The sequence below is a fragment of the Channa argus genome, chromosome 1 (assembly GCF_033026475.1).
Source record: "Channa argus isolate prfri chromosome 1, Channa argus male v1.0, whole genome shotgun sequence".
NCBI classification, from domain to species: Eukaryota; Metazoa; Chordata; class Actinopteri; order Anabantiformes; family Channidae; genus Channa; species Channa argus.
The window spans coordinates 7878767-7904464 of NC_090197.1; the positions used below are offsets into that span (position 1 = coordinate 7878767).

At 41.6% G+C, this 25698-nt stretch overlaps 2 protein-coding genes and 1 long non-coding RNA gene across 7 annotated transcripts in view; 2 read left to right on the plus strand and 1 right to left on the minus strand.

The window, feature by feature from the left end:
* pou2f2a (POU class 2 homeobox 2a) overlaps window positions 1-21883 on the plus strand; it is a 71050-nt gene extending 49167 nt beyond the window's left edge. For 3 of the 5 annotated variants that reach the window (XM_067475832.1, XM_067475841.1, XM_067475874.1), the window contains one exon: window positions 1-1159. In XM_067475832.1, the coding sequence (XP_067331933.1) occupies window positions 1-395 (395 nt within the window). In that variant the 3' untranslated portion in view covers window positions 396-1159. Of the gene's footprint in view, window positions 1160-20812 lie in introns of those variants that run through there. The other 2 variants (XM_067476049.1, XM_067475958.1) reach the window with 2 other exon arrangements.
* The window catches only part of atp1a3a (ATPase Na+/K+ transporting subunit alpha 3a), a 147101-nt gene that overhangs the window by 98642 nt on the left and 22761 nt on the right, over window positions 1-25698 (plus strand). The gene's annotated exons all lie outside the window — the stretch shown is intronic.
* Window positions 266-25447, minus strand: LOC137099381 (uncharacterized). The gene is made up of 3 exons (XR_010910749.1): window positions 25267-25447; window positions 23007-23198; window positions 266-419 (listed from the first exon to the last, which is right to left on the minus strand). It is a non-coding gene; the product is annotated as an uncharacterized lncRNA (long non-coding RNA).

Sequence of the window (25698 nt, forward strand, 5' to 3'; positions counted from 1 at the left end):
CCCTGGCAGCCAGCAGTGGTCAGCTGCCCATCTCCAGCCTCGAGGGGGGAACGGGCCATATGCTTTTGGGTGGACCAGGGGGTTCTGCTGTTCCCCCATCTCTCCGCCCTTCCCTCTTCCTTAACCGCCCCACCCTCCTCCCCATGGTGACCGGCTCCATGGCGACAACCTCCACGCCCGCCATGGGACTGGTCAGCAGCAGCAGCATCAGCAGGGGAGGCGGTGAGTGCGGCTTGAGGCATTCCTTCTCCCAGTCTCCACACCCCGGTGCCAGCGACCTCATGAGCCCAACCTCGTGCCCAGAGGAGTCCGCATCTCCTTGTTCAAGTCCGGCCTCTTTCTGTTCCTTCAGCGAAGCCTCGCCACCGCCCCTGGGAGGAACCATGGCCGAGTGATCCCTGACTTGCAGCCAAAGTATCCTAACAGAGGAGGAAGAGGAGGAGGAAGTGGAGCATTAAAAGGAGCTTTAAGAATCTAAATTTACAACCTCGCCTTTCAACCAAAGCCATCTCTCTGTCTGATCCATTCCTGATTTGGTCTCTCTCTATGCCTCCCTGCTGAAGTCTTCTGAAGCCAAAAATATACACAGATGGATTCGGGGAGGAAGCAAATATAGAGAGAGGATGGAGAGGATAGAGAGAACTGCAGAACTGACGAGGGACATTTGAAACCAAATAATGATCTAGAGCTGGAGAGGAGGCACTGAAGAGTGTTTTTGTTTGGCATCAGGAAACGAGCACCATGCTTTTTTATCGGCTGGAGAGAAAAAAAAACTCAGTGAGGGCAGGGATGACAACTGAAACTATGTGTGAGAGAAGGGAGGCAAAAAAATAAAAAAAAGAGAAAAGACTTGTTTAACAAGCTCAAAAGGTCAGGAAGGTGGTTGCAACCAAATTTAAAAAAAAAAAAAACAATGAGAAGAGAAACACACAAAGATAAAAAACCAAAATCTCCAAATACCAAAAACTGAAAACCAAAAAAAAAAAAAAAAAGAAAAAAAAAAGAAGGACAAAAAAATATTCCAACAAACGGAGAGAAAAGCTTTAGTTCAAAAAGACATTCTGATCTATCCGGGATCTGTTCAGTACTTCACACCAAACATTCGCCATTTCACTCAGGATTTCTGTTATTTTTATATTCATTTACAGGTTTAGAAAAATTGATTTTGTATTCATCAACTCAGTAGTTTTTCTTGCTAAGAGCATACAGCTTAATGCTTTACAGCTGATCCCACATGCAGGATCTCTACCTACCTCTGTCTTTACAGCTTTACAATGAGCAACCTACCTTATATTCCAACAGTGTTTCTTTTAACCACCCTGGGAGTAGCAGAGGGATGAAGTTAACTACTGTAATTGCTGTAGCAATTTGTCAGATGCTAATTCAAAAAATACCGCAATATAAAAATAAGTGGGCGCTTGAGCTTTCTGGTATTCATTAAAATCCAACTGTGTGTCCAAACCCGCCCCTCTGGCATGAAAATATAATCAAACCAACCACAGGAAAATCCAGTTTGGTCCAGATCTGTTTTTAAGTCGACGGTAATGTTTTTGTCACATTTTGTGGAGATAAGTGTTAATGTCAATTTGAACAGCCCACAGTAATTTGGAGGATTAATTTTTTTTTTCTTAACGATGGTTTTGCATCACCATTATCACCGTCGCTCATAGTAACATCGTCATTATTTTTAATCTTTGCTACAAACACTGAGCCACAGGCAGATTTGGACAGTCTCGGGATTTTTCAGCGCTTATTTAGCTTATTTTATTTATCATCACCCCATCTCATCATCACGTCATCTTCCAGACTGCACATCTACCACCAGACAGTCACTCTTGGATACCAAAGCATCGCCTCCGGCAGCGTTGTCTCTGGATTCGCCCGGGAGACGAGTGTCCAGACAAAACCTCAGCAGTGTCAAAGGGAAAAACACACATACACACTACGAGCATAAGAAAGAGTCCAAACCAAAAATAAACAAAGAACAAATGAAAGAGGTGAAGCTCCCGCATTCCCCTTACTGCCCCCAAACCCCTGCCCTCTATCCGTCTCCTCCCATCTGGCCCTCTCCTTTGTCTCCGAAGATCACATCAAAGGGCCAAAAGAAAAGAAGAGAAGAAGGAGAAACGGCCGGGAGTGGAGGAGCCAAAGGAATGAAACGCTTGCAAGAGGAGGACGAGAAGAAGGAAGCGGAGCAGAAGGTGGAGGACCAAAAAACCAAAAAGTAACCCAAAACCAAAAGCTACTACTACTGCTACTAGTTATGTATGAGTGACTGAACTGTAAGTAAACCAAATACAAACAAAGAGGGGGAGGACAAGGGGAGAAAAGGGCTGAGTAAGGCCCCGTCTGTCTGTCTGTCTTTAACTGTGATTGCTGTTCTTGTATTGACAGACAGAAATCGTCCCCTCCCTCCCTCTGCCGGCAACCGCGGCTTTGTCTCACTTTCTTTTCCAGGATGGATAAAATATGGAATAACCTCAACAAACTGACTTTGAGAATATATATATTTTTGTTTTTTGCTTTCCATAGTGTGTCTGTTGATGGATTTGTCTCATTGCTTTTTACTTATTATGCGGCGGGGAGGAGGGAGGGAAGGAGGGAGGGATGGTCGGGCACGGGGGTCTCGGGTTCGGTGACATGATGCCTATTTTCATATCTTCTTGTCTCTTCGGTTGTGCTCTGGGTTTTTATTTTTTTTCTTTACCGTTGGAAATAACTATGAAAATGTAGCTTCCAAGATAAGACAAAAACATTTTTTTCGTTAATGTCGTGAAAAAGCCAAAACTGAAAAACCAAAACCAAACTTTTTAGACATACAACCAAATAGAACAACCAAACCAATGCACAAGTTGTACGAGTGGCTCAGCTGAAGTGTGTGTGACTGTGTGTGCGTGCGCATGTGTGTGTGTGAGGATGTGAGTTTGTGTGAGCATGCGTCTGTTTAAAGATAATTCTCTAATGATAAAACACACAAGAATCAACAACAACACAATTTTTGTCAGTTAAAGCAGAACTCTGGTCATTTTCAACGTGGACCTGTTTCACCATCATTCTGCAAATCATTTCAACATAAAAACTGCTACTGCAACTTCAAGCCCTTTGCCATCTCCTAAGAGAGTGACCCAAAATTAATTTATAGTTTGTGATCTGGGAGTAAGTCTTTTCGCAGCGTAGGTCCAGCAGCCTGCTTCCGAAGCTCGACTGTTCAATCGCCGCCATTTGTGTCTTTTGGCCGCTTCTTCACGGACTCACAATTCAATAGTTGAAAAAGACGCGGTTCTTCTCACATATACCTACACTTGTGGTTTTGGAGTTTTTATTCCGTCAGCTACAAACTGCACACAAAGTACATAAAGCTACACGAGTTGCAAGACTGCGCTCCCCTTGGTTCTCTCCTCTCATTTCCATTCATGTCATTTGTTACTGTAGATGTCCTGAAATTAAAGTTGCCCCATGGAGGCCACACTCAGGTGTAATGTTGCCTCTACGGGGCATCTTTAGCTCCAGTGGTGGCTCTAGGAGGGGATAGGAACTAGCATGGATAGGGGCATAAATACTGTATATCCATGAGCTGGCACCGCTATTGGCTACTGACAGCAGTTCACAAGGCTGTAAATAAACCAAATAAATATCGTTATTGTTATACCAGCATATTAAAATAATAATGGCACAAAATTTGACTAGAAGTCTAACTTTCAGTGATGTGTGACATGCAGTCGCGTGTTTAAACAGCAAAGAAGCACCAGCACCATCAAACATTCGTTTAAAAAAAAAACTTTTGTTTACAATTGCACATTGTGCACATCCATATTCGGATAGCTAGTATGCTGCTTCTGTGCTTTTGTTTTACATTTTTTACAACCAGTTGATAATGCGTTCAGCAGCGGATGTGGCTCGGTGTGAAGGGCACTGCAGGAGTGCATGTACTTTACGTGCACCCTCATGTCTCTATCAAACAAAATAGTGACTGACTCATCAAAAGATTGCAGCTGAAAAAAATAAGAACATTTTCTCGAATGCATGAAAAGAAACCTTTTTTTTTGGTTTTGTTTTGTTTGTTTCTCATTACAACAGTATTAATAGATGATAACCAAATAAAACCAACCCTGGTTTTTTTGTACTATTTGTACACGCGATCACTCTGACAGAAGGAGATGTGAAAACGGGCCCACGTTGAAAACAAGAGCTAAACTTCAATGTGCACGGACACAGGCACTGAAGGCAACCAATGATAAAGACGATGAGATAGAGAAGGAGACGTCTGAGATGGATTAAAGGCTCTTAACGTCCACTTTTAGTGGGAATGTATCCCTTAGTTCCTATAGATTTTGTAGGGGGAAATAATATATGTTCAACTGTTCTTACTTGTTGCTGATGTATAAAAAGGATGGGACTGTTGCCTTTGAAGAAGAAGACGAAGACTTGATTTAAGAACCAAAAGCTTTAAAACTCTTTATCTCCTACAGGCTCTTTGTTGGAAAAATATTTGTATTTATTGTATGAGGGAGGTGTGTGCTTTTTCGGGGGAAGGGGGAAATGGTCCATTTGTATTTTGTAACCTTCTTTGTCTCTCACCTTGTTTATTTATTGATTCTTAATTTATGTATTTATTGGATTCTATTTAAGTCTTTCTGGGTCTTTTGTAATAGTTTTTTCAGGGGATGTTGTGAGGCTCGTGAGGGATGCTCTTGAAATCAAGACCGGAAGAGAAAACGCCAAATGAATGTTTCAAAGAAAAAAAAACAAAAACAAAACACTAAAGACTGTTGTTACCTGAGACAGAGAGAGAAAGTAGCTAGGAAACTGTGACAGAGGAAAAATGCTGTTTATAAATTATTTTAGTGGGAAGATCCATATTTAAAAAAAAAAAAAAGTTATTGTTTACTAATCTTCAGTTAGCATTATCTTCCTGGTGTAAAGCGCTTGTTGCTTTTATCCGGATCCAGTTGCACCAACTCTGGGAGACTTAAATTAACGTTTACTAATAAGAGATTTACTCCTTCTCAAATTCTAAAAAAAAAAAATACTTTTAATTATATCCAGTGAGATTCAAAATCATAATATGCCTAAAATTACAAAATTTTATGTCAGTAGGGCCAGATAACATAGCTACGTAGCATAGCTTAGGTTAGCGTAGGCTAGTTACGTTTTGATCTAAAATGTATTAATCGTTCAAACAAACAATTTTCTCCTTATGCTGATATTCATTTTGAAAGAGTGATACATTTAAAAGGAAATAGGAGTTTACATTAATATGCCTAATGTCCTTCTAACTGTTTCTTTTGGTAAATTCCAAATTTACACTTGACTAAAGTTTATACTACTTCAAATCAGTTCTTTTTTTTTTACTGGTGCAAACTGGTTTAGTAAATAATTTGTCTACAAAAAAAAAAAAAAGATTTATCATCAACTTAAAAAGACATTTCTCTACTTCTGCCCTGCATTGTAATTAGCTTAATCCCAAATCCAACGTTTCTGTCCGGCACAGCAAATTTCCTCTGCTCGCCTCTCCTCCTCTGCTCTCTAAAAGCTTTCTGATTCCCTCCGTACCTCTTCAGGATGAGGGCTTTAACTCAACTTCTAACCTCTACTCTGATGAAAACCAAATAGACATTCAAGCTTTAATGACTAATAATTCTTTTTTTTTTTTTTTTTTTTAAATGATGCGACTTGTCTAAACTCAGGAGTGAGGGATGTGATGTGAAACTGACCCTGGCATCTTAGACGTAGAGAGGAAAAACAAATACTTTCAGTCGTTCTTTTGGCTTCGCCCTACACAACACGCCACCGTGTCGTCCTCCCGGTGGCCTTTTGGACTTCAGGGAGCTGATGAGGCCTTGGCTGTGTTTTGCAGAAAGGAAGATATGTGTAAATTCATCACCGCTGTCGGACGTTTAGCGTCTTCACTCAAAACATGCCAAAATTATGATTTTTAGCGTGTTGCTCGGCCCTTTGGGGGCGTAATAAATCCACTGCAGGTTTATTTCAAAAACTGTGTGGATGTCAAACTCAGCTTACGAAAGCATCCGTTTCTAGTTTTTAAACGTGTGTTTCTTTGCTCTGACGGCAGTGCAGCGCTTTCTGTACGTGTGCCTGTGTAGTCGCACTCGGCGGTGGTGGACAGAGAATGATACCAAAGTTAAACCTACCACAGTGAGACACGACACTACAAACACAACACACACTCAGTCATTCCATGTGTATATAAGCATTCAGGATTCTTGTTAGGGACTGTAACTGATATAATAAAGGATATCCGGCGCCTGACGTTACTATTAAAACACTGTCAGATAATAAAGAGCACTTCAGGCCTTGACAGTTTTCTACTCTAGTTCTACTGTGGCTGTGAATGGTTGTTTTACTACTCTGCTCTACTTTCCAAGTCACCATGAAACCTAAAAGATTTTTTTTTTTGGCCTTGAGAACACCAAATGCAATATTTAATAACAGAGTGGAAGAAAAAAAAAGAGAAGAGAAAATAACTTCAGTCGATATTCTTTGCCCCGCGTTATTGTTCATTTCTTCGGGAGAAATTTAAAAAGAAACACTTTCCTTTCTATTTTTTCTACAATGCAGCTTAAATCCAAAGGTTAAAGAGGACAGCAAAGATAGATTTTACTGCTAAAGATAAAACCTCAATAGTAAAAACCAAAGAGCTCCACTGTATTTTCTTTTTCTCCACATTGTACAACTCTCGCATTTTTATGATGGCTCCAAAAGTGTTCTTTAATAAAAGCCTATTGATGACGACGGTGGCGATGCTGGTGGTGATGAACATGAAAACAAACACTGCTCTGTAAGCTTTAGTATCTGCTTTTTTTTTGGGTCCTTTTTGTTTTTTCTGTTTTCATGTATGCTTACAATATGCTTTTTTAACCTTGAGGCTCTTTCTGAGTTGATTCTATAATCTCATTATGTTGGAAACGTTTGGGTTTGAAACTGTTCTCTACTGTCCCTTAGCTCATCGCTATCTGTGTGCCTGTTGTTTTTTGGGGGCCAGGGAAACGGGGACAAAACGAACCTGTAAGTGTTAGGAATAAAGTGCGAATTTAGACCAAAGTCATCTCCTGTGTCTTTTCTCTCGACCGTACAAAAACTGCAATCGGGTCATTTTTCCTGGAGATGTGTCCTGACTAGAGTCCTCCCTTGGAAAACTGAATTTGCTGGACATAGTTCATAAACGCAAACCCCTGTGTACATAAGGTCCCACTATGGACACTGTCAGGACATAAACCAAGCCGTGAAGTCTAAGGTACTTCCTGAAGACCCCCACAGTAACCATTCGTGTTGAAGACATAAAACATTTCTTAAGCTTTGATTGTTCCTACGAGCACAGTGGCCTCCATAATTTGTAAAATGGAAAAAACCTGAAACCTCCAGGACTCTTGCTGGAGGTGGACGTCTGTGGTGACTCTAACAGAGCCCCAGAAGGCCTCTGCAGAGAAGAAATGGAAGAAAGGTTAAACAGTTGAATTGAACTCATTGGGCAGAGCTGCAAGCACGACGTCTGCCAAACAATAGGCTTTGCTCATTACCCGCTAATAAGACACTAACACTCCGATGGTCCAGCCAAGCCCAGACTTCAACTCATAGAACTGTGGGGAGAAGTTGAAAAAGATAAACTAAATTCATAAACCATTCTGAAAATATTATGTCCTCCAAACACAAAAAGCCCAAGGACTGTTGTGGTTCTCTTGAAGATTTAAAAAAAAGAAATTCACACACTCTTAAACAAGACGAGAAAAAAGAGGTGCAGTAATAAAAGTCTTTACTGGTTAAAGCGCTGACCCTGAACGATTAATATTGGCAATGAAATAAAGGCTTTTTCAATGGCCTTTTTCCACGGACACACTCATTGTAAACCAATCAGTGTGTCCGTGCTTTTATGTCTGTTTTAACACCAATAGTTACTGGACCCTTTCTGCAAAAGTCATATTTCAATCATTCGTATGGTCAGAAGATTGGTGTCTCACATAATTTCATGATGTGTTCTGACCTTCAGTGATGGCGGTTTGCTCTTTAAAGTTACTGTGTGGGCATCGCAAGGTTTGAGAAAAACTATTTCTTTCTCATTCTGATACCTAAACATCGACACAAACACCTCTTTCAACCTGGACAATGAGGATCAAACGTCTTAATCATACTACATCGGCGTCTTTGCAAAGTGAAAACGTGGTCCTTTCATTTCTTTCCGCCTCTGCACTTTTTCTCTGTGACGCCTCGCACGTGTTTTTCTTGTTGAGTGGAGACTTGCTGACATAGCGGGAGGGTTTTTAGCGCACACGTGCACTTGGCTTTTTCATTGTTACACTTTCAGGGGTGCTACTGGGAAAGAAAACCCCTGAATCATTCAGGGTTCCCAAAGCAGAACAGGAGCCCTAAAACTTTCCAGACACGATGGATATTTAATGCGTTAGTAGTCTTGTTGAGCTCGTGGGAGTTGGGGGTCGGGATTTCCAGCAGCGCCTCTGCGCACATTTAAAACTTTTCTTTTGCCCAGTAGCACCACACTACACTCCTCAGCATTGCTGCAGCTCAAGCTCAAACGTATGTTTTTGTTTAGAGAACGAAGATCGAACTTTTTTTTTTTTGCCAAAAACCGACTCTTAGCTTGCCAGCTTCCACATACTTCCCCTCTTCTTCTTCTATTTCTTTTTTATGAGTTCAATCTAGAGCCGTGTGCTGGTTTGTAATGTCACACATCAGCCAAACCATAATCCACACGACTCCTCCCATCTACAGTAAATCACAGTAGTGCATCCAAGTCCACATACAAAGAGCTTGTTGGGTGAAAATTCCTGCTCAGTCTCATCTGTCCAGAAAGTGACTGGGCACTGAGATATGGGATCAGATCTATTGCTTTATGCCACAGTAACATAGTAACTCAAAAAACACTGGGAACTTGTGTTTGTTTTGTGGCTGTATCAAAAATCGACGCTGTCATTTTCGGTTTTTAATATCACACAAAGTCTTTTTTTTCTTTTTTTTTTAATCTGCTCCCTTTATTGAAGGCCCTAAACCTCAGACATTTTACAGTGTACGGCTTTTAGTTTGACTTTGTCCCAGTCGTATTTAAAACATTTTGCACAATCGGCTGCCAGCTGTGGTGAAATAAAAGGCAGAACAGCAGATGTGTAGCCTGTGAAGTTCAGTTTTGACAGTCAGCCGCCTCCCTCATCAACCGATCTCATGAAATAGTGACGCTGCTATTGGTCCTGGGTGGTTCAAATGTGGGTGGCCAGATCTGTGTGTGTGCGTGTGTGTGTGTGTGTGTGTGTGTGTTTCCAGTCAGTCCCAGTCTCTCTTCTGGGAACTAACATGTTGTAACCCATAGGTCCCTCGGGAGCAGCGTTGCCTGTAAGGAAGAAACTAACTCTCCCTCTTTTTCTGTCTCTAACACACACACACACACTCACTCACTCGCCTTTGCTCCCTCATGCTCTGTTGCTCTGTAGAGCATGAATGAATCTCTGTGTTTGCACCTTTACACACTCTGCATGCCAAATGTGAACCAAAATGTTTGGAAACCCAAATGAAATGCCAGGCGTGAAGCAGCAGCTGCAGTCTGACCGCGGCGTCGACGCCGTGCCGAGGTGGCAGAGCGGCAGAAGCAAACTAATAAATATCACAATCGCTCACACATTCAGTCTCCAATAAGGAAAAACTCCAATTAAATTAAAACGAAACAAAAATTCAACAAAATAAAATTAAAACCCCAAATATGAATTCAATACTGCTTTATTGGTTTGTTTGTATTGTTTTTATAACCTCCCACAAACTGGGCTATTATTTTCCATTATATTATTATATTTATTGAACAAATGACAGAACAGAGTTTTGCCAATGTATAAAATTAAAAACTATATAAAATTATGGACGTATACAGACATTTCATAAGAAACATTGAGGAACCAGAACCACATTTTTAAATAATTTATATTGTTAAAATCACTTTTTTTTTTTTGGTAACTTTTGGGAAAACTGTAAAATAATTTGCAGTCATTTTCATTTATATCTCATAATTTGAGCCTGAATGACACCTGCTCTTACCAGACATTTTCTTTAAAGGAGACATTTCTGCCTTTAGGAGCAACAACACATTTTTGGATCAGAAGCTGCTGTTCTTCTTCAAAGCCACTAGGTGTTGTCCTACCACAATAAAAAAAAGATGACAACCGCTGTTGGCACCATGACGAGCCAGCCACCGTGTCTCATGCGGTCGAGTCAACTAACCACCGTGATACGACTGAAGTCTTGTTTGTTAGGTAGCAAGATTTTATCAAGTTTGATAAAATCAACACATCTACAGTATATCAGGAAAAACCAACATGCTTTTGCATTTTACTGTCTGTTTTTGTAGATATTTGATTAAACAAGGTTTTGGACGAAATTTAATTTTGACTTTACAGTGGTTCTAAAAAAAAAAAATAGGTTAGACAGTCACTAAGTCAAGAGGAAACATTATGGGAACCATGTCTATACAGTGTTAAATGTTTTGTTCATGGAATATTTGAGGCTGAAATTGTTCCATGTCCCCCCTTGAATTCCACGGTTTGTACCAATTCCATCGGGAAATGTCAATGAAGGTCGTCAGTCATCCGAGTGGGGTCATATGGAAATTGAATCGTGGCATCTGGATGTCATCCAAGTAGCTTCTTCAATCTGAGGAAGGCCAAATTTTAGCCAATACAAAGTGTGTGAGTTGTTCCAAAACCCTTCATAATCCCATATTAGTTGTGGCATCTCGCAAAGAAAGGATTATTTTCCTGCCTCACTTACTGTACGTTTTTAGCTGAAGACATTGGATAAGACAACGGGAGTAATTATATGTTTTTCCACCTCCAAATGTTTGTGTTTGACCTGAGCTGAAGGTGTCGTCGGTTTGTGCCACTGAAGAAACCATTCAATCTGCCTTCGCCCGTAAAGCCACTTTAAATCCTTTTCAATGGGAGACTCGCATTGCAGCAGCTGGTGCGTTTTGCTAGATTTCACATGTAAATTCGCCGTCAACTGTTAAACTGTCTGTGTTGCGAAACCGGTAGAAACATGTCACACTGGTTTGGGTTATTTTGAATAAAGTATTAAAATTAGTGGGCAAACAGCTCGCGCTACATGCCCTCATAACCCAGGACTGTTGCCTTTGTGTTTAGTTTGTCACTGCTGTTTATTTAAGGTAACCCTCAAATGGTTCACTCAGTCATGCTCACACAATTACTAACAGACTCCGTATTCAGGAGGCTTTTCAGAAACGATACGTTAATACTTGTATAACCTCTGCTGTAAGAATTCGACTTAAAGGTCTAACAATAACTCGGACATATAAGACAGTGTGACAGAGTTGAATGGGACCCACTGGTGTAATCTTTAAGTTGTGTTTTTATGTAAAATCGTGATGGTAAAACTTTTCCCTCTGAAACGTTGTGGAAAGCGAGTGTAAAGTCACTGGCATCATGAGTTGTTTAAAGCTGCAGGACCATGTAGAAATGCAGAGAAATCGCTGTTTCTCTAAACTCTATTCTTGCAGTCCACTGGTCTATGAACGCTCAGGACGGGATTTCCCCTGCAGACGGTCATGGTGGATACATTTGGTGTAAACTGTCCTCCTGACTTGTCCCCAGCCGTCGGCATGACGGCCCATGGATACATGCCTAAAATGTAAATACACCGGCCGACATGACAGCACATCTGCTTCTGACGTTCGCCTTGTCTCCCCGAGGTTCCATAATCCAGACACCTCCAGACACGACGTCCCTCTGTAACCGCTGTGAAACAGACAGTCGCTCTGTAGCTATAGAAACAAAACTGCGCACTCGGGCTGTGTGGTAGGTGGTCGGCTGCATGTGGTTGGCTGGATGGCTGGTTGGTTGGCACTTTGTCTGGCTGGCTAATCACTTCAGCTCTGGTGTGATGTCTGTTGCCATCACGCTCTTGACTCCAGCCAAAAAGAGCAGGGCTCCTGCATATTGCTGGGCCTATACGCCGCTTCCCACCCGGGGCCAACCCCACCACCCCAGCCAAACCTACACAAACACGGTGCCAGCCAATCTCAACTCAAGTCAGACAAACTCAGTCTCGATCCAAACCCATCCAAGCGTAACTGTGTGCAGCCAAGCCCACCACACTCCACCCTGCCCTAAACCCAGCATTTGATATTTTATACTCGAGACATGATTTAGCCAACGCTCTCCTCCAGGGCGACTTAAAACTGCAAACAGTGGAAGAAATAATCATAATTGTAGGTGGCAGGATCACCCTGTGGGCAGATGGAGCATCTTAAAGGTCACAGACATGATGATATCGACAAATGATTTGTCTGTCAAAGTCTTCTGTCAAAGTGCTTTACCACAGCTCCAAACCACAAACCACGGGTCTTATTTACCGTGGTTGGATAAGAGTGGCAGCTAAGAGCCAGGACCATAAATCAAAAAGTGTCTCAAAGTAAAAAAAAAACAAAAAAAAAGAGTGAAAAGGCAATAATTGAAAAATGCTAATAATTAGAAAATAAGAGGCGTTGCGTATTTGATTGAAACTATGTAGGCAAACCTTCACTGTGAGCCCATTTTAAGCTTCCTTCATGAACAGAAAACAGTGAGGTCCTCGATGGGGAAGGGGCCAAAAACAATCTCCACCAGGATTTGAAGAAATCTATTTTTAAACTGTTGTTAATCGAGCACAGAAGACGTTAATTAAAAACTGGGGCACCAGCCAAAAGCAATGGACCAGGATTCGAAGAAGTGTATTTTAAACTTTTGTTAGTCAAACCCAGAAAAGGCTGATTAAAAAGCAAGTCATACTCACCCTAATCCCTCAGTACAGTAACTATAATTTGTCTTAAGAGACACACAGGTACAGACAGGTGCTGATGTGTAGCAGGGCCTCACATGTCTGTATAGCACAATACTGTAGACTATACATGTCAGAATATATACATTATGTTCAAACACTAAAGACAGAGGAAAAGATGGCTGAAGACTCTCAAATCGTGTGTGTGTGTGTTTGTGTGATACGGAGACATAAAGAAAAAGGAAACTGAAAAGAATGACGAAGACCAGGATCAGAGGAGGAAAAAGAAGAGAAACTCTTGAAAAGGAAGTGCAGCAGTGGGAAGACAGAGGAGACAGAAAGCGAGACATGAGTAAGCGGAGGTTTGTGTAGGAGACCGTAAAAAAAAAAAAAAAGACGAGCTTTTAGATCAGCACTGAACCAAACCTGAGCCCCTTGTTAGTCTTTTTGTTTGGCTCGTCGCTGTGCTGGCACTGTTGACTTTCACATATTTCGTAGTTTTTGCTGTTAGCAGGCCGTAAAATTGTACAAATGAACTACAGGCAAAGAGCTGTCACTACAGAGTCGGGCTCGGCTTTTAATTAGCCTGCATTTAATTCGCTTGTAAGTTCATGTGTTCGAACCTGATACCGACCTGGCAAGTGTATTTGTCTAGGCTGAGTGTTGGTTGGGTTTATTAGCCTCCTCGATATCGCATATGCAACTGAATGTGTAGGAAAAAAAAAACAGAATCAGTTGATGGATTATTCCCTGATGCAACGTGTGACTATATCGCCACAGATCTGAGCTTGACTCCAGATTCCTGTGTCTGGTTGAGTTTAGGCAACAAAAAAAAAAAAAAAAACACTTTAGTTACAGAGAAAGACTGTGGTTTTGTTTAAAAGCGAATAAACACACAGTCACGGACCACAATGTTTCTGCAAAGTTTAATATCACTGTGATTGGACGAATTCCCTGTTGGACTGGAAAAATAAGTTGTCTTGCAACATTTTAGTGTGTGTGTTTTTTATATATTTAAATAATATAACAAATACCCTCAATATGATACAAAATGTGTTGCAATTTGCAAATTAGTGGTATAGAAACACACTTTTAGGGGACTGTAGGTTGGTTAGTGCCACGCTATGACCTGTCCCTAACTTTACCCACGTGCTGTGATAACAGCAGGATGTTGTACATTGTCAGGGAACGACAGCCTCTTTATCGCCACAGACAGTCGAATCCAAATCCATTCCCCGACAAAATGATATCTGCAGCTGTACTTTAGTTCGACAGAAATGTCCATTTTAGGACGGTTGGGCCGAATGGTGAATCTTGCGTCTTCTGCCCACTAGTGGTCACAATTGGATTTTTGAAGCTTTAAATAAGGAAATCGCCAAAAAATAAAAAATAAAACAGAAAAAGCACAACAACGGAAACCGGTGGGAATGCAGCCTTATCCTTCAACATACATGCATAGGCTGTGTGTTTCTACACTGACACAGTTGACAGAGTCGTCTGGGTATTTTGGGAGTGTATGTTATAGGAGGAAGCAGTGCGTGGTGCCAACAGGAAAAGGGAGTTCCTCCAAAGATAGACGGAGAAAGACCATTAGCGCGCACACTGAGCTGCATGTAGACTGACACCGTTCCACACATACCTCGCTCTCAGTCTGACTTACTGACTGCTGGCTGCTCCACGTCTCAACTCCCCCTCCGGCGCGCTCACTCATTCGTTTCTCTTCCTCACACTCCTCCTCTTTCACCAACGTCTCCGTCTCCCCCTCGCTCAGCGTTGCCAACTCATGCCTCTTCCCTTCACTCATCTATTCCACTCTACCTCTCGGGTTTCCCTTACTCATCTTCTTCGTCTCTCTCTCACCATTACAGACTTGGCATGAGGCTGGAAGTAGGTCAGATATAACTCGCACATTCCTCTCCGCAGCCCTCTTGCTCTCCAAGGACTGAGCGTGGCCTCTGTCTACCTCTCTCTCTCTCTCTCTCTCTCTCTCTCTCTGTGTCTTTATTGAATTCACCACCTTGTGTGGAAAAGATGACTTGCTACGAATTAAATCCAAATTTTTGTTTTACAAATTCCCGCCGCCTGTCCTCACAGCGAGCAGTCTGTCCTGTGCGTCCGTGTGTAACATGTAAGGATCTCTTTTTTTTTTCTATGTTTGACAAAGCAGTCAGAGTTTAACAGCAGCACAGTTAACACAGTGACTGTGACCTTTAGATTTATGAAAGAACACAGATCAGCCATAACATCATGACCACTGATAGTGAAGCGAATACCACCTGGAAGTGGGTGAGACGTCTTGGGCAACAAATGAACAGAGCTGCTGTAGATGAAATAGCTGAAAAATGCAATGCTGATTCCAAGCGAAAGGTGTCAAAACACACAGTGCATCACAGTTTGTTGCATGTGTTGGCCCACAGCAGCAGACAGGTCAGGGTGTCCATGCTGACCTACGTCCACTATCAAACCCGCCTACCACGGGCATGTGAGCGCTAGACCATAGGGCAATGGAAGTCATGTGGTCTTAATGTGGGGACGTGATGAGACCAGGTGGTGCTCTGTGGGAGTCGGATCCATGGAGGCTCCACCTCACAACTTAGACGACTGTGCACACTGTACATATGCGTAACACGTGTGAGGCTGATATGCGCTTGCATGCGGTTCTATTTATTCACAAATGAGGGTTTGTGACTGCAGTCAACATGGGCAGAGGACAAATTCATGCCCCCAGGACACTCGCAGACCGTTTTAGCTGTAGAAAGAATAAACCGGTTGTGAGTATGCGACAGTACTATGAGAGAACACATCCTTCTGCTTTGCATTCTGACATTTTAATCGGCAGATTGATTGAGACTACGATTTTGGCTTTTCTGGCTTAATGAATGTCAAAAAAGCTCATGAATCATTGGCTCAGTGGGGCTGATCCCTGACAGCCTACGACGTGGCTGTTTATTGACGACTCCGGTTCATTATTCGGACACTTCTGGCTGCATGCAGCTCGAGGTTGAAGGAGCCGTCCTCCCTGAAATTCAAATGAGCCACAAATGTGCCCTGTGACCTCCCGTAGCCTTAAAAAAAAAAAAAAAACCAATGGAAAGAACTCTGCCACCTCTCTTTCTTTCCTCTATACATTTGTTTTCCTTTTCAAGCACCCCACTCTCTCCTCCCCCTCAACCTTTCTCTTTTATACCCCCCTCCTACTTCAACATGTCTTCCACAAACTCATTCTTTCATCTTTCCTCAATTTCTGTCCTCACCCCCCTCCTTGGTGCAGTTCAGGAGCATACTAATCCCATTACAGATGTGTGAATACCAGTGGGGGGTGGGATTGGCGGGGAGGGGGTAACTGCATACATATTACAGTGTTTGTAATGAAGTGTAATATAAGGAGTTTTTCCATTTTCAGGTGCAGTAATGCAGAGGTGGACTTCATTATAAGGGCCTTAGAGAAATCAATCAGATCCTGTTAAAACATGTTTGAATTGCACTAAATAGAATTTACTTACTAGTATTTATTATGTTTTGTGGACAAATGTGACCAAATCTGTCAGGCCCTTATATAAAGTCTAAGAATGTCATAACATTTGAAGAGAATAAAGCGTACAAACCTAACAAAGCGACTTAATGAATGAAATACAGCTGGCTGACAGAGCCGATGGAAAAACCGCAGAGAGAAAATGTAAAACGTTAAACTTTCAAATGGGAAAGTGTTTAGTTCATAGAAACACAAATATGGTAGAAATACGGGGAAAAGTAAACATCTGCAATGGAAACAGTGGCTCAACAAGTCATTTTGGCATAATGTCGTATTGCTGACAATTTGCTCCTGGGTGTTGAATTTTACACATTATTTGTATATTATTGATGTAATAGTTTGAAGTTTCAGCTGTATGCAAAGGTTATTTGGTTGAGTTTTAAATACAAAACTATGAATCGCCGGTAAATATGGCTGCCCGAAATGTAGTAAAGTCAAAAACCTCACTGCCTAAAAACTTTGGCTTCTCACCATGTCTGTCACTGCTACCGCAGCCATAATGCTGACTTAGTAGTGAGCCAAAGGTTTCAAACTTTGTTTTCCGCGGTTGTTTTGTCGCCGTTTTGGTTCAGGGAAGGTCCAGCTCCTCTCTCTGATTCAGGGCTGCTTGCCGGGATGTCTGGCAGGCGACGAGGAGGAGAGCTAGACAGTTCAGACAGAACCCAATGTGGCTCCTGAAGAGTTCAAGTGCCAAGAAAATAAACAAGTCTTTTGATCACAAAGGGCCCATTCAGTCTCTCACTCTCTCTCTCACTCTGTTTCTGTCTTTCTCGCCCCCTCCCCCTCTACGCATCACGGGCTGTTCTCCTCAGGTCTCCTCTCCTGACCTCTTGATTTTACCTCCTGCTTTAAAAAGCTCTCCGTGTGTATTTTTTATTTATTTATTTTATGCGCTCAATATTCAACCTTCTTTGTTCTATCTTATCTCCACATCCAAGACTGTGCTCCTGCTTCGGCTGAAGGACAAGAGACGCACAGAGGCGTCATCTGACCAGCCGGGGGCAGACAGACAGACAGAAACACAAACAAGGCTCCTTAGTCCCCCAGCATACAGTCATGGTGCAGGGCTGAGGAATACGACATGGAAAATGTCTGCATCGCTCCGTCCGTCGCACAAGACTCGGGCAAACTTTCCCACGTGCAGCCACTCAAACACATCAGCAGCCCCATTTACTGTGCGCGAGGGTGTTTTCCTTTGCATGTGGATGCTGAGAAGAGGCCTCTCCTGTTTCAGTTGTGTTGTCGAGCGTGAGTGCCGCTCACCCTTGGGTGTGGCTCACTTACCATTTGCCCCCTCAGGCCTATTTTCCATTTTCAAAACATGACAGATTTCCTCAGAAAAGAAAACACTTGCCTTTAAAAAACAAAACAAAAACAAAGGCACGATCGTAGCTCTTTTTCAGGCTTTGTTAATGGGAGAAAAGCTCAGCCACTTGTTTTACATTTGTACAGAAGGATGTCGTGCTTACTTCAAAACATTGCGCTGCTTTTTGACCTTTTTAGTTAGTTGGGGTTCTTCGAGGTGTCTTCCACTTCTAAAACTAACATGCTTCTGATTTTCCCATGTGTTTTCTAAAGTCACAAGTACATACGTTGCCATTTGGGAATGTTTTAGGGGGATACTTGAGCCTTTCTATCCAAAGCATTGTTAGATGAGTGGGGTTTGTTTAAATATTAAGAAAGAAAATCCTGGATGCAAAAAATGGATGCAAACTTAGCCATCGCATTGCATTGCTAGTGATCCACAAGAAGAAAGAAGTCGATGCATTTTTGCCAAAATCCTCGATCACACAGTTCAGTGTCGCCATTCATTAATCCTTCCCTTCTTGTCTTTCATCATTATTTACCAATCAGTGCTGATTGATTACTTCTGTTCACTGATTACGGTCATTAACATCTCACTAAAGTACCAGTGGTGACTCGGGTGATAAGTTTGTCTCGATCACCTCACCACTTCATATGCATAGGGCCGTCAGAGCTCCCGCTGCCTGCTGACCTTTTGTTGCAGTTGCTTTTAAATGCAGCTGCGTGCCCCACCCAGTCCCACCACCACTGCAGACGGTCTCGCTGCATCCCTCCTGTGTCATCAGCAAACTGTTATTTCCATTCCAGCTTTTCCTCACTAAACTCCCAACACGGCTGCACCTCAAATGCTGATGCAGCCACTTTGAAGCTAATAACAACCTTACGTGCTTCGCTCACGAAAAGCATTACGGTGTTGGACTATTGGACTCTGTATTTCCAAGGTTTTGCTGTTGAGTTCTGCAACATTACAATATAATTAATAATGGCCAGCACATTAACATTTTAATAAGCCGTTTGAAGCAGTTTAAAAAGAAATTATTTGTATTTTTTTTAAATATGTTCAGGTCGAAATACTTTGTATTATTTTGTTCTTTGTCTTAGGAAATAGTGTCCACTTTAATTTAGTTACCAGCTCCGTTTTGCACATGACATTTTCATTCAAATGTAATGAATTAATAAAATAAATAAAGTCTTAAAAAAAGAAAGTATTTGCGCTACTTTCCACCGTTGCAAATTAGTCCGATAAATGTGCAGTAGACCTCCAGATTCGTGTTATAAACAGCTTTTGCTCATTCATACAAAATACCGGGCATTTAATTCCCAGCACTCTGATGATTGGATAATTCTTTGGTAGCTACAATTTACCAGGGCACAGGATACACAGCAAGAAAAGAAAGCATGATAAAAAAAATAAAAAATAGGAAAACATGGCATCTAGCAACAAATGGTAATCAAAGGTTTGGTTTGAAGATGTTTTTCGATAGAAAAGTGGCATCTCCCCACCTACACAGCTGCATGTACCTGTGGTTACTGAAGAACAAAATGACAAATGGCTGAATTTGCATTATATTATAATTCACTAAAATGATTTCCAATAAGCTGGTTAGTTTCCTGTAAATCAGATTTGACTCTCCGCAGTGCGCAAAATGCAAGCACACTACAACTGAACCAAGATATATTCTCTAAATGATGATGGGAAAATAATGATGCACAAAAGGATGATACACACTCTTGAAACAGTGAATGAACGTGTCCTAATGATTTTCCCGCCAGAGGACCTGTTGGATGTTTACCCCTCTTTCTGCCATTGATTCTCGTCTCTTCTTGTGTCTTTAACTCTAATTAAAAATAATGGGAACCACGTGGAAACACATGAATCTGTTCAGACTTTAGTGTTTAGTGAAACAAACTTCTGTAGGACAAAAGTGTAATGTTACTTTAACAATGTCAAATTAAGTGAAGCATCCTAACTTTCATTATTTTTACCTTTACCAATCAATCTATTGTTTTTTTTTTATATAAATGCAAACATTTCAACTTCTCTAATGTCGACACTTTGTGCCCTTGTGTTTGTCATCTGTGATTTTGTGAGAACAGGTTTTTTTTATGCTGGATGCCCTTCCTGACGCAACCCTCCCCAATTTCTACCAATGTCTAGCCCAATTTTATTTTCGTTGCTGAATAGGAAGCTTGAGCCTGCATCTAATCAGTTTTGTGCAAACACTGAAAACACGGAGAAAGAACTAGTCCACCTAAATTTGCACAAACAGAAGAGATAGTATATAATTTATAAGTATATTAAGTATATATAATGTATAAGCTTTTTTGCACTAAAATCTTTTTGTCTGCACTGTTTGTTCATCTCACTAGTTTGCTTTATTTACTTTATTTTTATTTTCAATACTCTTTTACAGGCCCTTATTGTATAGTTGTATTTTATATTTTATATTTTATATTTGATGTAGATTTTTAGGCTCTACTGTTAGTGTTATCTGTATGCACAATGGGCCTGAGAGTAACACACTTTCAATTCTCTGTATGTATGTACTGTACATGCGGAAGAACTGACAATAAAGCAGACTTGACTTGACTTGACTTGACTTATAAAACACAGCTTGTCATCATTGACCTTAAGACGTCCAGCATCAGAGCCAGGCTGTTTCTCTCTACTTCATGCTAAGATAAGAGAAGAGGACCAGTATGAGTAAATCCATCAAAATTAAATCGTGTAAGACAAGTCCTTTCCAGTGTGGGTGCATGTGGGTCACATTACTGTATGCAAGGAAAATGGAAACAACCTCAAGACGCCAGCTGAAAACGAGACACAGAGGTGACATGCTTTCATTGTGTCTTCATATTTAAACTGTGTAGAAAAGCAAGAAAACGCATTTTCCTTTATGTTAAGGGCAAATTTAAATCTAATCAACAGATTAATCATGAAAAGCTTGGTGAAGCTTGGTCTTGGTGCTGATGCTGTCAACTGGTCTTAGAGCTATTTAAGTGACTGTGTACAGTTTGGCAGGATGGGTAAGATCATTTCTGATGGGAAAACCTCAGGGCTCTATCATAGGCCCCCTGCTTTTTTAAATATATGTTAATAACTCACTGTGTCACATGTATAGTGATGATACAATGTTTTTTTTTTTGATACAATCTTTCTCTCTAAAATCTGATTTTAATTTATTACAGCATCCGCGGACCACAGGGTCAGTGGTTCGATCCCCAGTCGCGGCTATATATGCTATATATGTCGAAGTGTCTGTGGGCTAGACACTGAACCCCCAACAGCCCTTTCCCATCCCCAGCTGTGCAGTATCGGTCCAAGGCCGGTGGGTTGCGTGAGGTAGGGCATCCGGCCTAAAAACTGTGCCAAATCAACACGCGGACAATGATCCGCTGTGGAGACCCTGAACTCACGGGATAAGTCAAAAAGGACAAAAAATATCAAGCCTGCAATTCACACTTGGTTTCCTTTACAGGCTTAAGTCATGTTTTTCATATTCCGCTCGTGAACGTTTGGTTATCTGGTTTGTTTCTGTCGCAGCTTGACTACAGTGACAGTGTCTAAGCTTTGCCTGTATTTCAGTTCTGGTTAAACTTGATTTTCTGTATCATTCTGCACTGAGATTTATAACAAACTCTGGTTACATCACTGTGTGCTCTGTAACCTGGTTGGAAGCAGCACTGGTACATTTTCATTTATAAGACCCTACTGTGTAAACCGCCTCACTATATCAGGTCTGTGTTTGTCCCAGTGCAATATTCACACAACCTGAGATCCACCAAACTGCTTCTTTTAAAGGCCCTAGCTGGTAGAAAACATTCATCATATTAGGGTCCTTGTTCTTGGAACAATTTGCAGACCTAATTAAAATGGAACTTTTCGAGCTCATTATCCTCTTTTAAACAGAAATTAACTGCACTTGACGCCACGTTCTGCTCCTGTCTTTAATGATTGTTTCTATTTTATTTAGTTTGGTCTTTTTGGCTTTACTTTATTATCCTTTATTTTTTATTAATATTTACGTGATCAACATTTTTTTAAACTTGGTGAGTTAACTAAGTACATTAACAATAGTACGGTACCGAGTTTTGAGGTACTTCAGTGAAGTATTTCCATTTTCTTTTAAATTTTATGTTACTCCACTATATTATTTGACAATTCAAGGTACTTCCCCAATGCAGATTCTCACTAAAGATACAGTGAACTGATAAATGATGTTGTTGTATTGGATTCCTCAGTACAAGTTCCAGAACAATACTCAGTAGTAATATAGAGCTTTGCCATGTTTTTTCATCTTTGAAGTTTTGTTAATATGAACATTTGCTTCTGTTGTCACCTTAAATTTCGATTCAAATTAAATTTTAATATTCGCTTTCTTTGTACTAGTATTTTTGTTCTTTGAATACGTTTAGGGGCATTGATTTTCACTTGTTCCAACTAGAGTCAGTCCTGGTGGTCCACCACTGCCTCACATTTTACTGTTGCCCATGATGGAGCTATTTTCACTTGCTTTAACTAAATATATGTCATATTGAATCAAATATAAATCAAATTGGGCTTCTTTGACCCAATGGTTCACCAGATAAATGTAAAAAGAAAAGGGAAAGAAAGGGGAAGCCCAAATTCTCATACCAGAATCTGCTTTCAGTTCAGTAAACCTACCCATAAAACTTAACCATTTAAGTTTCAAACAGTGATCTAAATGAAAATGGAAAATTCCTGCTCAACGTGTTAACAATTTAAAACTATCTGGGTTCGAGAGCCAAACGATCGAGAGGCCTGGTGGAACAAAAGCCTGGAGAGCGTTGCGGCGATTTTTCCGATACGCACCGAAATCGCACGTGAACTTTCTGTGAATAAAACAGAAAGCAGCCCTCCCCATGGGAAAAAGCACTGACGTTTCCGTTCCTCCATTTAGGTTCCTCCATATTTCCCTCTGCATTCTTTATGAACAAAGCACATCCACTGTGTGAGGTAACACGCATCGGTGTAAGAATAAGTGCAAGCATAAGTGTAATATTTGTCTCTGCAATACAGCGAGTCGGAAACCTGAGCTAGAAATCGAATGTAGCAGAAAATAGATAAACCGAAATCGTATAAACTGTACTTGATTGAGTTACGTTCACTATTGAACGTAAAGGGGCAAAAGAGGAGGTAGAACATAGGAGAGAGCAGAAGGACAGTGTGTGTGTGTGTGTGTGTGTGTGTGTGTGAGAGAGAGACAGTCATATGAAATACTTCACCCACCGGCTGGCCTTCACTTCCCACACGCTGCCACTCAAAGTAAATGAGCACAGGAGAAATGGACGGATGGATAGAGGGAGGGACAAAAGTGTGGGATGATGATTGGGCGGAAAGAAGGAGGAAGAAGAGAGTTACCAAGCATCCACGCACACTTATTCCGTCCACTTCATTTCCTTCCATGCGCTCTTCAGCTCAGCCCGCTCCCCGCTCTCCAGTTCACACACTTGAGTAATTACTGCTCCTTTCTTTCGACTCGCTCTCCGTCTCTCTCTCTCTCTCTCTCTCTCTCTGCTGCCTCCTCGGAGCTGATGTAAGTGCTGAAGGGTCCTTCATTAGAAAGGAAGAAAGGAGTGTGGGAGAAAAGTGCTGGGTGTCTGTGTGTGAGAGTGTGTACATCTGCGGCTGTGTGGACACACATTTGAGCTTGAAACCATCATTGTGAGGACATTTGGGACTTCATTGTCAGATCTTCAGTGTCTGTTTGAGGGTGGAGACCTGATTCGGGCTCTACGGTTAGAATTAGGTTTAGAGTTAAGGTCAGGATGGGGCATTTTTTTGGGATGGATAAAGTTGGAAATGCTTTATGTTAATGACTGTTTCTGCTTCTTAGGGTTGACATTCACTTCCTGTTTACCCAAATGTAAGTGTAGACAACGGCCACATTATCAGCCTCGACGTCCCCTTTGTTATTTAAAGTGCTCCCTCTCGCCTTCACACCTTCTCAGATTGTCTGCTCATGCTAATGACCATCGCCTCCCTCTCAGATAAGGACAATGCCGGCCCTGCTTCTCGCTCTCTGTTTACCTCATTGAAGTAATCACTCAGGAGTGGAAAAGCGGGTTTAAGTACCTTATTCCCCTGTCCTGTGTTTCGCATTAAGGTCCAAAGACTTGTGTTTTGGACATGCTGTTCCCAGTTGGATGCAGGCAGCCAAAGAACACGGCTACGAAAAAAAAAAAAAAAGAAACAGCACAACAGCTGAGCTTAGTGAGCTAACTTCACTAATGTTATGTAACTTAACACGGTTTTACAAAAACCCAAACAAAACGAAAACGTTTTTTTTTGTGTTCTTTTACTACTTAGCGGGGCTGGGGGCTCAGTGGTAGAGCATTGGGTTGGGATGCAGAAGGTCGCAAGCTCGAATCCCACCCCACCAGGCGTGGGCCTCAGGCAGCCACCAAGCCACCACCTGTTTAACTGAAGTTTAGTTTTAGGGTGAGTAACACAATTTCTTGTTAAGTAACACGTAGTAAAAACTGCTATTGTCAGGAGTAGAAGAACTCAGATCAGAAGTTTAGTTTTTGCTGCCATATTGGACGCATCACTCACTGGACTGCAGTGCACATGTGAAACTGTCTGCTAAGGTTTTTGGCCTGTGGTCCAAGAATTCTATGGTATTTCCTGTGGTGTGGGAATTGTCAATCAGTGAATTTTTAGACGATGTAATTTAAATATCCATTAGACACAACAAACAACATATTTTGACAATTTACATTTCATGGGAAACACACTGTTGTGTTTGGGGCACACTGCAGTCATGGCAGTCAAAACAACAACAACAACAACAACAACAACCGAACAAGCCATGTCAGTCATCCAATAAATCTTCTCGACAATTCGGGACAGAGTCAGACAGGATGAACTTCGGCGTTCATGTGTCAAAGCAGCTTGTGTCGTCCTCTTCCCATCTCCATACACGAGCCAGGAATAAGAAGCCTACAAGAGCCTTGATGTGCACGAGTATTAAAGAGCAGGGTGGGCGAATGGTTAGTGACATGAGGGAGGAATATTAAGAGGACTTCTGACATTAACAGCATGTCAGGACAAATTGACACACCCAATATGGAGGATATTGTATTGAGGTGTCATGTGACCTCATGATATCAAGTGAAAAGCCTTTTCTCTGTTATATCACCTACAATAACCTATTGAAGAAAGAGGACTTTTCAAAAACCGACATATTTAGAGATTTATCTGAAATGTTACAGAGTAAAAGTATAAAGTTGAATTAAATTAAATTGAATGACTACACCTCAAACTTAAGTGGGTAAAGGTCTCCAAAGACTGAATTGTCGGTTTACTTGTGAGACGTTTTTAGCCACTTGGAAAGAGCTTGGGAGAAGAGGAAAAAGGGTCTTTGCAGGTGTGCAGTGTTTGGCTTTACACAGAAATAAAATAAACCGAGTGTTCTCACAACTAGGTGTGTGTGTGTCTGTGTGGGTGTGTGTGTGTGTTTGGGGGAGTCTTTAATACCAAGAAGCGCCTGCTGGGCTTTAGACAATCTCCTCTCATAACTGAACAAGAGGACATTGTCTCTCTATGTAAATCTCAGTGTCTCGCCTGGTCTCAATCGCCATCCACTCATGTGGGACAAAACACCTGTTGATTGGCTTACCTTCTCCCTCCCCGGCTCTAAACGCGGGTGGCGGCTCCTTGGCTGCCTCGCCGTCGGAGTTCACAGGTAAACACGGCGCCTCTCATCACCCCCGGGTCTCCACAGCAACGACGTGACGCGCCAGGCGGGAGCGAGCGGGGCGACAAAGTGGAGGCAGCGGCGGTAGCTCCGGGCAGCGACGGGTCCTCGTCCAAGATCGTCTATTACGATGATGACTCACTCCATGAATTGAAGAAAAAAATCTGCAGCTGCAAGTGCAGATTTAGTAGTGTACTACAACTTTGTGCAAGTACTTGAGCATTTCCATTTTATGTGACTCCACACTACTTCTACTAAACTACATTCTGAAGGCAAATCTCTTATTTTGCGATAAAGTACATGTTTTTCAGCGCCTTTTGTTAAATGCTACTTCAAATGTCAAACTTTAATTAC